Here is a 13,411-nt window from a genome sequence, read left to right on the forward strand (position 1 = left end):
TGGAACAGTACCGTTGCACCACAAGAGCCCTCAAGAACAGTCCTCACCTATAGTATTGGATTAAGAGGAGAGTTTGTAACATTGCTAAGGACAGCAGGAAACCAGGAAATTGGAAACATTTTAGATATCAACAAAGACGGAAATAGAATATTAAAGAAAACCAACAAGGAATATTAAAGCCAATTTGTAAGCTTCTCAAAGTATATATTTAAAAAAGAGGGAAGAAATGTGGGTTTCATAAGACTGTGCTTCATGGGCTGGAGGGTAGACTGCTTGCCTGTCTTTAAAAATGTCTGTCTGAAACCATCCAATAGAGGAAAAGTCCAGCATGGAGAGAAAACATGCTTTGTGCAGCATTAATGAGGGCAGAATGGGCTTCACTGGAGAGGATATCCTGACCTCAGAAGTTGCTGACCAATTTGTAAAGGGAGTGATGAGTTAGTAGAGTGAGAGCGAAGGTGATAAATGGAGGGAAATGCAGTTTTTCATTGTATAAAATTCAAAAATATAGATTTTCACCACTTAAAAATGTTGATGTTCAGAAACGTTTGACTGCCCTTTTTCACAGCATTAACTTGCAATTAAAACAAGTTAGAGAAAAACCAGTGCTGAAAGTAATGATATCAATTACAACCTCAAGGGCTGTACATTGTCAAAAATTCAGCTGAGACCGTACCTAACCTGACCAAACTAGCTAGCATGCTATGGTAGCAAAAGATGAATGTATCTTAAACATTGTTGTGTTTGTGTGTAAATGAGCAGTTTAATGTAGCAAGCTTTCTGTACATTAAGTAGCCAGAATCTTTTAGTTCCATACGTCCCATCCAGCTCTATGTTCTCTGGGAAAACCAGTGAGCCTTCCTTTGCGCCACAGGTGCATCGCATTTGATGAATCCAAGCTTTGCAGAAGAATGTATCTTGACCAGTTAAATAATGACCCTTTCAGCTCTCTGGGCTAAGATGACAACAATCCGTGCCCTTCCTGGACTGACAAAATGTTACTGTTCTCGGAGCAGCATGCAAGACTGCAGGTTTGACTGCTTCACACAGTTGATTGGGGTGGACAAAATTCCATTTAGGTCTTGTAGATTTGCAAATTTAAGGCGACCCTTTGCCTTTTTTGAGAAAACACATTGGTCAGCTGGTTGATGACCTGTTACAAAAACAAGGTCAGCTGGTTGTCATTGGGAGTAGGGTGCTTATTGGAGGATTGTAGTTCTCAGTCTTGTTCAAAAAAGGTGGCAGAAATTATCCCACAATGTTTGTATTTCTGTTGATGTGTTGTTGCATTTGAACATGACTTTAAAGTCAAAGTTATTATTGTTTGTTCTTCCAACACTTTTTAATGCAGTGCATTCTGGAATATGATAACTCACTACATGAAAAAAAAGCTTGTTTACTTTTGAATAATTTTAAATCTGATCTATTGTTACTAGTTTACCTGCCAGTAAACACTATTTAATTATTTCATGTTGTTACCGTTGCTTATTTCAAATTATTGCATTATGTATTATTTAGTATTCAGCACTGTTTGATTCATGTAAATTTTTTAACAAAGGTATAATACTTGATGCAATCGTGTTCACACTGGGAGTTAATACTACATATTGTATTTTTGCTGGCTATTAACTATATATGTGACTTGTCTTGCAGCACAAGAGGCTGAATTCTGCTGTAATTCTTGGAGGAGGAGAGGTTAAACTTGTAGAGAATAGTACCTCAGATATATCATTCCTTGAAGCACCAGGAGGCTGTGTCATTGATGTTGGAATGTCAGATTCTCAAACTTCAGGAGAAAAATTGATTGAGTCAGTGAGGAGAGCTTTGCATCGGTACATAACCTATCTTTATATGAAATATAATATAAAATCTAACAATTGGCCAACTTAGTTTCTTAGTTGCCCTCACTTGCTCTAACCTCTGTGAACTTGCTGTACCCCTTTCTCTCAGGTCAAACTGTAACTTGATTAAACCTGCTGACAAGGACGGTGCTGTTGTCGGTCTGGCTTACTGACCTATATCTTGCTGATACTGAGCACCAACTCTCAAATACTTCTTCCGAAATTCCCCTGGAGCATGACTCCACTACTGACCATAATTGAATGCCAAGCTGTTGCGTCTAGGATATCATTGACCTCACTCATCCAGAGATATTCCCTCCACAGCTTCCCATTTTATTATATCCTGATGCCTCACAGCTCACTGCTGATTTCTTCCCAAAATAGAACCACCACCACCTCTAGGCCATTCTCTATTGGCTTGGAAATATACTGCCATTCTTTAAGTGTCATTGGTACTAACTCTCAGAGTTTCCTGTGTTAACAGCAGTTACCAATTCCCTCTAAAACTTAAGATCCTAAAAGGACATGACAGGACGAATGTGGAGAGGATGTTTCAATATGTGTTTTGGGTATGTGGAACATTCCTTGTTTGATTTTATTTTGGGGAGGCTTTCTACTACAGTTTACGTTGCTGCTTCCTGCTCTCATCTGGAATGGAAAAAGTTAATCAACTTGCTTCCAATTTCCATCTCTCAACTCTGCCTGCTCCATCTTTTATTCTGACTTTCCTTGACCTTTTTGGGGACATGCCATCAACCAATATCCACAGCAAAGTCACTGACTCTTTCATTGACCTTGACTAAACTTTCTCAAACCCATTCTCACTGTTTCTCTGTCCGACATGTCTTTCTTTTTTCTTTCAATCAAGGATTATATCCAGTTGTGTTTGACAGGGCCCTCAGCAATATCTGACCCATTTCCTGCACTTCTGTCACCCTTTCTCCTCCCTCCCAGAAAAATAGGGTTCCCCTTGTCCTCATTTACCAAACTAATAGCTTCAACATTCTCAAGGGTCATTTTCCTACATGTCTGTCGCCTCCAGCAGGATGCTGCCATCAAACACTTCTTCTGCTCTCCTTCCTTGTTGGCTTTCTGCAGGGATTGTTTCCTTTGTGACTCCCTGGCTGCTCCTTCACCACTCAGTCCTCCTTCCCAATGGCACCTTCTCATGCAATTACAGAATGTATAACATTTAACCATTTAATCCCTCCCACTTCCTTATCCAAGGACTCAGGCATACATTCCAGATGAAACAGATTTATTTGCACTACTTTTAATCTAGCTTACTGTATTTGCTGCAAACTGGATGACTGCTTTGAGGAACCTCCAATCAGTCCACATAAATAATCTTGACTTTCTGGTCCTTGCCATTTCAATATATCGGCTTGCACTCATGCAGTCCTGTCTGCCCTAAGCCTGCTGTAGTATTTGCGCAGAGCCCGACTTGAGCTGAAAAAAGAGCACCTCACTTTCTGTTTAAGCATTTTACAGAACTCAGGACCCAGATATTGAAATCAACAATTTCAGACCATAAACTGTCCTCACTTTGTCCTCAACCTTCCCCCTCAACTTCCACTAGCCCTCCCCAACTCACTTATTTTCTCTTGTTGACACCTGACAGGATCATCGTCTGTCCATCGATATCATTTCTCTGCTACCATTGTCACTCTTTTTTTTCTTTTGCCTTGTCAATTGTTCGCTTCCTATTCCTCGCCACGTTTTTTTCTCAGCAGCTTAAAACCATCACTTTTCCAGTCCCCTTCAATCCACAGAGGAATCGTATTGAGCTTCAAAATTGACTGTTCCTCTTTCCATAGATGACAGAACTGCTGGACTTCTCTAGATAGCACTTTGTTTTAACTTATACAGAGTATATTAGTCAGTAGGTAACCATGGACAAGCGATATCAGTTCATCAGCAGCATATGATTTTTGAGAAGTTTAATTACAATTTATTTCAGGAGTATTACACCTTCAGAAAATATTTGCAATAAATGATTGATATGCTAACGAGTGGCTTTTTAAAAAAATCTTTGCCATTTTTTAAGAAAATTGCAATGGTACAGGAATCTGTGAAGCTAATCCATGAGTCATAAATTCAAATCACACCGTGGCATGCTGTGATATTGAATTTAGTAAACTTCTAATTTGTATGCCATCCCCAAAAACAATTGCTGTAATAGTTGCACATTACTCAAGCACTAGAGATATATTTTGGAAATCTTCATACCGTCAACAGTAGTAGTTAAAACTATTTGGCTTTAAAAAGCGATGAGAAAACAAAATGATAGGGATTACACACTCATAATAAGGATAGGAATGTAATTTATCTGTTCAAAATGCTAAATTGCTTTTATTGTTAGCTATCCTTTTAGCTCATGTTAACCAGAATGTTTTTTTTAACTAGAAAAGGGCTGCGTGTTATATCTGAGGCAGAGATTGGTTTTGCAGTTATTCACAATTCAACAGATATTTATTGTAACCCCAACCGGCAGCTTGATCAGGGTAAGTGTATAAAATATGTTACTAATATGTCATGTCATACTCAAATTTGAGCTATTTGGAGAACAGTGCCTGCTATTGAGGGTGCATTATGTTCTAATAATTGCAGGTACCTGCTTTAGAATACTGGTTAGGTCACAGCTGGAGTTTTGTGTACAGTTCCAATACATTATACACTACATGAAAGTCATAACTGCTTTAGAGAGAGTATGCAGGAGATTTACATGCATATTGACAGGGCTTATATATTGCAGGGACAATGAAAGATTGGATAGGCTAGGTTTGTTTTACTCAAAACAAGGGAGGCTAAGGGGTGATTTAATGGAAGTATATGAAATAATGAGGTTAAAAATCATACAACACCAGGTTATAGTCCAACAGGTTTATTTGGCAGCACCGGTTTTCAGAGCACCGCTCCTTTATCAGGTGGTTGTCAAGGAGTAGCGCTCCAAAATAAATCTGTTTGACTATAAACTGATTTTTAACTTTGTACATTCCTGTGGAATACCGGCACCTCCAAATTAGAAATAATGAGGTGTTTGGATAGAGTGGACAGGGAATGCCCATTTCCCCTAGCAGAGAGGTCACAGGTTTAAGGTGATTGGTAGAAGGATTAGAAGGGACTTGAAACAAAATTTCCACCCACAGTTGTCTGGTAGATTGAGGTAGAAATTAAACTAATCTAAATCTGCACCTGAAGGTCTGAAATTTACAAAGACTGAGGTTAGGTGCTAGAAGATGGGGTTAGAATAGGCAGAAGTACATTCATTTGGCAGAAAAGTGATATGCAGGTTAGCTCAATTGATGTTTGCAATACAGAGTGACCTGAATATCGTTGGTTCAATTCCCACACTGGCTGAGGTTACCATGAAGGACTCTCTTTCTCAACCTTTCCCTCTGCCTGAGTTGTGATGATCCTCTGATAAAACCATAACTAGTCATGAATCTTAGAGAGAAGCCCTATGGACCAGCAAGGCTATTATTACTTTGTGATGAGCTGAATAGCCTCTTTACATATTGTAATTCTTCAATGGTTCTATGATTTTTCTAAGTTCAGTACGATTACTGTATTGTTTAATGCAATTGTCTGTATCATAATTAACCTTGGTTTCGCAAGTTTAAAAAAAGCAAATAGTTTTAGGCACCAAGCATGCAAGTTTCTTCCTTATCCATTCTCTGTTTCACCCCTTTGATGAGATTAATCATTTAGCAGTCTCAGTCTAAAATATCATGCACGTTTCAGTCTAAATTATCATGCACGTGGGAAATGCTGGGCAAGCCATATTTATTGTCTGTTGTTCATGCAAAGCATTTTAGGTTCCTTTCTTTTAAAACAATGGACATGCTTAGATGCATTAGATGTTTGCTTATTTCTTTAAGGAATGTTCTCCTCTTCAAGAACAATTCCAGGTCCTACACTTTCTGAAAATTTGAAAATGGATGACATGACTGCTCCAGATACTTCACAAGTTACTGCATATGTACCCGATACACAATCAACACAAGAACACAGTACAAGGTAAAGAAGTAACCCACTTTCGGATAGGAAAATGTAAGCCACATGATTGGAGGTATTTATGTTCCCCTTGATCACCATTCTGTTTAGGTGATGGGGATATGAGTTGAGAATGAGTTCTCTATATCCCTCTACTTGGTTCAGTTTTATTTGTTCTGTATTTATATCTTCATTACTCAAGTAGAATAACTGTTATTTAATCTTTAATACTTTAAAACAATGTCCTTTGGTTCTCATGCCTTTTCTTCCATCTGCCCTGTCTATACCCTTCATGATTTTGAAAGCTTCTTCCAAACCTCTATTCCTTTGTCTAAGGGAAACAATCCAAGCATCTCCAATCTATCTTCACTTTGGAAGTTTTTCATCCCTGAATCATTCTTGTAAACTTCTTATGCAGTCTCTCAAGTGCATTTGCATCCTTCCTAAAATGTGGCGCCCAGACTTCAGCACTGGTCTAACCAGTATCAATTCAGCATGGTGTCCCTGAACTTATACTCTGTGCCCTTATTAATGAAGCCTTGATGACTCTGTGCTTCAATAACAGTTCTGTCTACCTGTTCTGCCACCTTTACTTATTTGTGTATATCTTTGCTTTTTCACACCATTTATTCTACATTTTATGTTGTCTCTTCATGTTCTTTATACAAAGTGTCACCTCATAGTGTTCTGCATTGAATTTCAGTTGCCAACTTCACCAACATGTTGATCTTCTTTTGAAGTTTTACACTGTCCTCCTTGTGGTTGTAATTCTCCAAAAATTTTTGCCTTCTGCAAACTTTGAAATTTTCCCTGCACACTTGGATCTAGATCACTTACATGCATCAGGAAAAACAAGGGTCGCAATATCATCCCTCGGGGAACTCCATTACAAGCCTTCATCCAATTCGAAAAATGTGCATTAACTATTACTCTGTTTCCTATCCCTTAGCCAATTTTATACCTACATTGCTGCTGACCCTTTTATTCCTACTATTATTTATTACTTACCTCACAAGACTATATTCAGTACTGTATTGAACATCTTTTGAAAGTGTATGTACATTTTATAATTGGCCTTCTATATTACTTCAGTAAACTCCTAGTTAATTAGACATAATTATCCCTTAACAAATTCATGTTGACTCTTCCAAATTAACCCACATTTTTCCAATTGTGTATTAATTCTATCCCAAGTAGTTATTTCTAGAAGTTTCTTCACTTGACTTGACTTGACTTCACCAAAATCAAACTAATTTTCCGTAATTTGCAGGGTTTAGTTTGACAGCCTCTTTTTTTCTTGAACAGGCGTTTAATGTTTACAATTCTGAAGCGTTCTGGCACTACCTATGAATTCAGGGGAGATTGAAAGGTTATTGCTCGTGCCTTTACAATTCCTACCCACAATACCCTTGACTGTCTGTCATCCATCCACAGTATGTTGTCAGCTTTAAGCATCGCCAGCCTCTTGGCACAGATTACCTTCCCATATAATGTTTCCCCGTCAGATTGGTTATATTCCATCCTCTGATTATAACATCAAAAATTTTGGTCCCTGAAACCTGTCCTGCCATTCAATGAAATTTTGCTGGTCTGTCCCAGGTCTTAACTCCTCTTTCATGCCAGCTTATTACAGCCCTCAATTCCTCAATATTTCAAAACTCTATCTACCCTCTGTTTTAATAAAGTATGTTTCATGATCTAACCTTCGCAACTCTCTGGTGTACAGATTTTCAGGCATACGTTATCTTCTAGGTGAAGAAAGTCCTTCGTACCTGTTTTACATGTTCTTTTGTTCTGTATCTGTATCCGGATTTAAGGTTCCTTCGCAAGTGGAACAGATCATTACAGTATCTGTTCTGTAAAGCCCCATCAGAATTTTAAAAAATATTTCAATACAATCACCCCTTATTCTTATAAACTGTTAATGAATACATGCCCAAGCTATCTTTCTTTGCTAGATTCATGCTAACCTGCTCAATATGTTTCCCTGAGAAAGAGCTGTTTACTTGGTGATTTAGTCTTTTCATGGAATACTGAGGGTATATCCAAGAAGAAGTTAGATGAACATTTGAGGGGTAAAAAATGGAGCACATGGAAATGAAGGTGAAACTAGGATAAGGATAGTGTTAGTGTGGATTTGGTTCTGATGGGCCAGAAGGTTCACCACCTATGATTCTGTAATATGATACTTGATACTATCGAGCAAGATTTGATGAAAAGGCATATTAAAAAAAAAATCATTAGACAAGCTTATTTCATTACTAATTTGTGATATCTAAAAGTTACCTTGTTTTGATATTTTCAATAAATAGTACCATGTTTTTCTCAAAGCATATGTTCTTAATGCTCTTATGTCCAATACGTTTTTCTTAAACTAAAGTCATAGAGTCATAGAGATGTACAGCATGGTCCAACCCGTCCATCCCGACCAGATATCCCAACCCAATCCAGTTGATTTTCGGAATTCGGACTTTTTCAGTTTTCGGAATAAATTACATTTTCACAGTGAAATAAAAAAATCCTAACAACATATGCACGAGCACTAAGACACAATTGACAACTGCCAGTGCTGGACCATGCCGCCACTTCCCATCTGAGTGACATGTTTCGAATGGGTAGGGAGGGTCACCTGCTTGTGCGCCAAAATGATGCTCCACACCCCGCGAAAAGCATTTCAGAATTTCGGATAAAGGATTGTGTACCTGTACTAATTAATTAGATGAACTAGATGACGCACATTTTTAAACACTAGTACAGCCATTGGTGCTGTCTGACAGTATCTGTAAATAAACACTAGATGGCACAGTTTTCTCATTATGGGGCCTGTAATGACATTCAACTCTCTGTATACAGTTTGTGTTGATGAAGACTGGGGAAATGTTTTATATTATTTTAAGTTATTAACAATACTGAAACAAACTAAGAAAAAGTTGTGCAGTGAGTTAAATCCTTGAATTGGAATTGTTGTGAGTTCGATACAAAAAATCCTGTTTGATTTTAAGTTTGATAAAGAATTAGCATAAAATTGACAATTGTGAAGTGACTATAACTGTAATTAAACAGACTACTATGCATCACATTAATCTTGAATACAAAAAAAATTATATTTTCTTCTACGGCCTTTGATTTACCTGTAGCCTGCTTCAGTGGGGAAAACAATTTGGTAGTCTCAATTCTGCAGAGACACTGTCAGGGTGAGTAAGCATGCTGCATGAGTTCAATGCCCTCTAGTCAATATTGCAAATATTTAGTAATTATATGTTTATAATTATATGTTTAATTTGTAGCTTTGTAACAATTTTTTAAAATTTATATCTCTATCTCAATTTTAAAATTCACATCCTTGTTTTCAAACCTCTCCACAGCCTCACCCTTCCCCATTCTTATGAATTTCCTTAAATTTGCACCTCTAAGATGTCTGTGCACCTCCAACTTGGCATCCCTGATTTTAATTGCTGTACTGTTGGCAGCTTGACACCTATTTTCCTTTCATCTTTTAAGATGCCCCTGAATACAACTTTCTACACCAAGCATTTGCCCTCATATCTTGTAATGTGATTCAGTGTCAAATTTTACTTGGTAAACAGACCTTGAATCATGAATTATAATTGATTTGCTTATACCACTGGGGTAACTCTGTGGTTTGTATTTTAATTTCCAGTGATAAGTATGTGAGACATTAAAACTGAAAGTTACCAATGCATTGGGAAGCTGGTTACAGGGGCCAACCTCTGGGTTTCACTGCAGTGCATTACACTGAATATAAGCAATCTCCTGAGAAGAAGCAGGTTGGCACTGAAAGTATCGTAATTCTCAGCAAATTGCATGATTAATAAATTAATTAGATGCATTATTTATATCATAACTGGAAGCTCACCCATCCCTTGTTTCTGTCCTCATCAACACCATTCCCCTACACATTCACTAAAGTTGAGAATCTTTGGAACTCCTTGCCATGAAGAGCATGTGTGGGCAGCGTCTTGATTATATTTATTGCTGAGCTCGATTCTTGATCAAAGTTATGAGGAAAGGGCTGAAAAGTGAATATGAGTAGCAGATCCTGTTGAATGGTGGAATAGGCTCAAGGGCCTGAATAGCCAACTTAATTCCTATTTCTTATGGTCCTACCACAAGTAGGTACGTCTATAAGTAGATAAGTAAGAGGATAAGTAGATAACTGGTGGAAGTAGAACTGCTTATAACCCTTCTGTCATTAACCATTGTAAGTTATATAGAAATATGGAAATATAGAGATTTAAGTATTTTAAGTCCATGATCCTGTTATTTTGACAATTTTTCAGTGGCACTAAACACGTAGCTCAATGGAGGGCACACTATTACAATGACAAAATTATGGAAAGGATTTTTGTGTTTGATTCCTTTTTGCATTGAGTTTTTGAGCATGATTAAATTTGTGTACTACATAACTGTGAATGGGAAATTTGTTCAATTTGAGGTTAATTTAGTAATCTAGTTGTCAGTATTTGATATTAGTATCAATATTATCAAATCTTGTTTCAGAATGAACATAGATTACACACAAGTGATAAAAGAGACACCTGACAAAGAAAGCAAGGTGGAATCACAGGATATTTCAGTGACCAGAGAAACATCCAGCATGAGACCACTGCTTCCAGCAGATGAAAGACCGAAAAATGAAATGAGACAAACATTTGTCACTGTTGACAAAAAGCCATTCATACCAACAACACTGAAAAATGTCAAAACAAAAAGTAGCCTCTCTTCACAAAAGCAATCTCTCTTACTGCATGATTTCTTTCAGCCAGTGGGGAGAAAAAGGTAAAACTTTGGAATTTGGAAACAATTGGTTACTTGCTTTAGCAAACCTGATTTGGTAATTTTCATAAGTCTCCAAAAGATCAGTGCAATCTAGCTAGCAAACCTAAGTTCAAAGAATACCATATAGTACTCTTACGTTCTTCAGTCTCTATTTTTAACCACAGATCTGTTTTAAAAAGAAATTGAACTGAAATTAGCAATATGGAAATTGATTTTGTTTTGCTATTCAAAAAATATAAACAGGGAAAGAGAGGAGACTGGATCATCTCAAGCTAAATTTGCAAGAACAGAGGAGCCAACTATACCCACTGATCATCACCTAAATATCACAGATTCTTCATTGGAAAAGAGTGACTCCAAATTTGCAGGACAAAGGACTCAGTGCGAATATCTTTCTGCAAATCATAAAACTGGAGTCTCTGATCAGAGTTTAAAAGAAACCCCTAGAGAAGTTGGTGAAGAAGAAACTGCAAAGGCAAAAAGAAAAAGAAAAGACCCAGAAAACAAAAATCTGAAAAGTGATCTGAAGCTTCCTACAGATGACCAGCTGGAAGTGACTAAAAGGAGAAAACTAGAACCTGAGGTTTTACCTTCCAACCAAAATGATGAGTCTGTAACAGAAGATGTAAACAAAGCATGTGTGAGTAGTGCTTTTTAAATTGGTATTTTCATCTTATTATCAGCTGAAAATCTCTGCAAACATAGGATTGGTGTTGCATAAATTCAATTTTTTTCCTTTATAAGACAATGTAACAGTTTTCTTAAGTCAGTTTCTTTGTCATTATGTTTGATGCATTTGCAACCAAAAGCTCCAAATCATTTAAAAATGTCTTTTCTTTTTGTATTGGGTTCTCTGTAAAAGGATTGAGAGTTCTTCCCCGATGTGTACCATTTAGCAGATGTCACTGAATAGTGATCAGAATTTTGAACATTGATTCAGGAAGAGTAAAATTGCCCAGAGGAGCTAGGAACAATCAAAATGTCTCTACTGAGATCAGTCAATTCAGTATTGGCCAAAATTTAAACTTAGAAAATTCTCACAACTCAGTTGACGAGGAGAGAGTAGGAGAAAGTGAGAATTGGAAATGCTGGAGATCGAAGTCAAAAACTGTGGTGCTGGAAAAGCGCAGCCAGTCAGGCAACATCCGAGGAGCAGAAGAGTCGACGTTCGAACGTAAGCTCTTCATTAGGAATATTGCAGTTATCCACCTGATGAAGGAGCAGTGCTCTGAAAGCTAATGCTTCCAAATAAACTTGATGGACTATAACCCAGTGTTGTGTGATTTTTAAGCTTGTACCCCCCAGTGCAACACCGATGTCTCCAAATCATGACCTTCATCAGGAGTGTGGTGAGAGGGTGTGCTCAAAGGGGCTGAGAGATAAATGAGAGGGGGGTGGGGCTGGGGGAAGGTAGCTGGGGATACGATAGGTAGATGAAGGTGGGGAGTGATGGTAATAGGTTGGAATGGAGGGTGGAGTGGATAGGTGAGAAGGAAGATGGACAGGTAGGACAGTTCAAGAGGGCTGATTTGGAGGGTTGAATATGGGATAAGGTGGGAGGGAAAGGGGAGGTCAGAAAACTGGTGAAATTGGCATTTATCCTGTGTGTTTGGAGGGTCCCAATGCGGAAGATGATGTGTTTTTCCTCCAGGTGTCAGGTGGCTAGAATTTGGCGTGTCCTTGGTGGAGTTGAAGTGTTCAGCCACAGGGCAGTGGGGTTAATTGGTGCGTGTGTCCTGGAGATGTTTTTTGAAACTTTCTGCAAGTTGGTGTCCTGTCTCTCCAATGTAGAGACCATTCAAGAGCAACGGACACAGTAGATGAGGTGTTTGGAGCTGCAGGAAAATCTCTGCCAGGATGTGAAATGATCCTTTGGGGAGTGTTTGGAGGAACTCAATTGTCTCGAAGTTGTTGTGACTTTTTTTGAACAGTCCCAACAACCATTGCTTCTACCATGCCAATGTATTTGAACATTTGTCAACTGAAAGTCTATTTGGTTTTGAAATGTTCTGATTTAATTTTTTTGGAACTTTACCTACATTTCAGATTTTGAGAATATTATTTTAGGACATACCTTACACATGTACTGAAACTTCAGTCATAACATTTTTATTGATGTGTAGATTATGCATGCAAATTAGTCATTTTGCCGACTAATCAATGATGTGCATAAGGAAGGATAGCATATCATGTGGTCTGATTGAAAGCTTTATTGTACCAACTCCTGTTAAACCAGTTCAGAAATTAGCCCTAATTTTTATTTTTATATCTGCTGTAATTGGATAAATTGAATCACAATGAAAAAATCACTTATTTTTACAATATATTTACAATGCAGTTGGCATTAAACCATATCTTGGAGATAATGGTAATAATTAAGTGCAAGTTATGTTCTATAAATATATCCTGTTTCTTCCTTGTAATAAAGCATGCAAAGGCATCACAAGTAAAACAGGAGTCTGAAGTTGAACATGAATTGCCTGCACCACTCCATAAGGAGTTAAATAATGTAAGTATTTTACACCATTGTAAATCTAGCCATATTAAATCATCTCTAAAAGAGACTTGGTAATTAATTAGATAAGATTTAACCAAAGTGCTGCACCTTCCAGTTAAGCTTCTGGATTCTTTTGTAAAAATCACTTTTATAGTCTATCCTAAATGACAATAAAGATCTTACCATTTGCTGACTAGTATTGGGTGATAAAAGAAACAGTATTTAAGATATAATCAGATCAAGCTGATTAGCTATCACCTATTAAAGTGAATCTTGC

The 13,411-nt window shown here is 37.5% G+C and overlaps 1 protein-coding gene across 6 annotated transcripts in view; it reads left to right on the top strand.

Moving 5' to 3' along the window:
* The window catches only part of nbn (nibrin), a 52,624-nt gene that overhangs the window by 15,193 nt on the left and 24,020 nt on the right, over positions 1–13,411 (top strand). For 4 of the 6 annotated variants that reach the window (XM_072570271.1, XM_072570277.1, XM_072570272.1 and 1 more), the window contains 7 exons: positions 1,654–1,832; positions 4,248–4,345; positions 5,723–5,861; positions 8,975–9,031; positions 10,359–10,637; positions 10,881–11,277; positions 13,066–13,146. In XM_072570271.1, coding sequence (XP_072426372.1) covers positions 1,654–1,832; positions 4,248–4,345; positions 5,723–5,861; positions 8,975–9,031; positions 10,359–10,637; positions 10,881–11,277; positions 13,066–13,146 — 1,230 coding nt within the window. The remainder of the gene's footprint in view (positions 1–1,653; positions 1,833–4,247; positions 4,346–5,722; positions 5,862–8,974; positions 9,032–10,358; positions 10,638–10,880; positions 11,278–13,065; positions 13,147–13,411) is intronic. The other 2 variants (XM_072570274.1, XM_072570275.1) reach the window with 2 other exon arrangements.

The sequence above is a fragment of the Chiloscyllium punctatum genome, chromosome 5 (assembly GCF_047496795.1).
Source record: "Chiloscyllium punctatum isolate Juve2018m chromosome 5, sChiPun1.3, whole genome shotgun sequence".
Classification (NCBI taxonomy): Eukaryota; Metazoa; Chordata; class Chondrichthyes; order Orectolobiformes; family Hemiscylliidae; genus Chiloscyllium; species Chiloscyllium punctatum.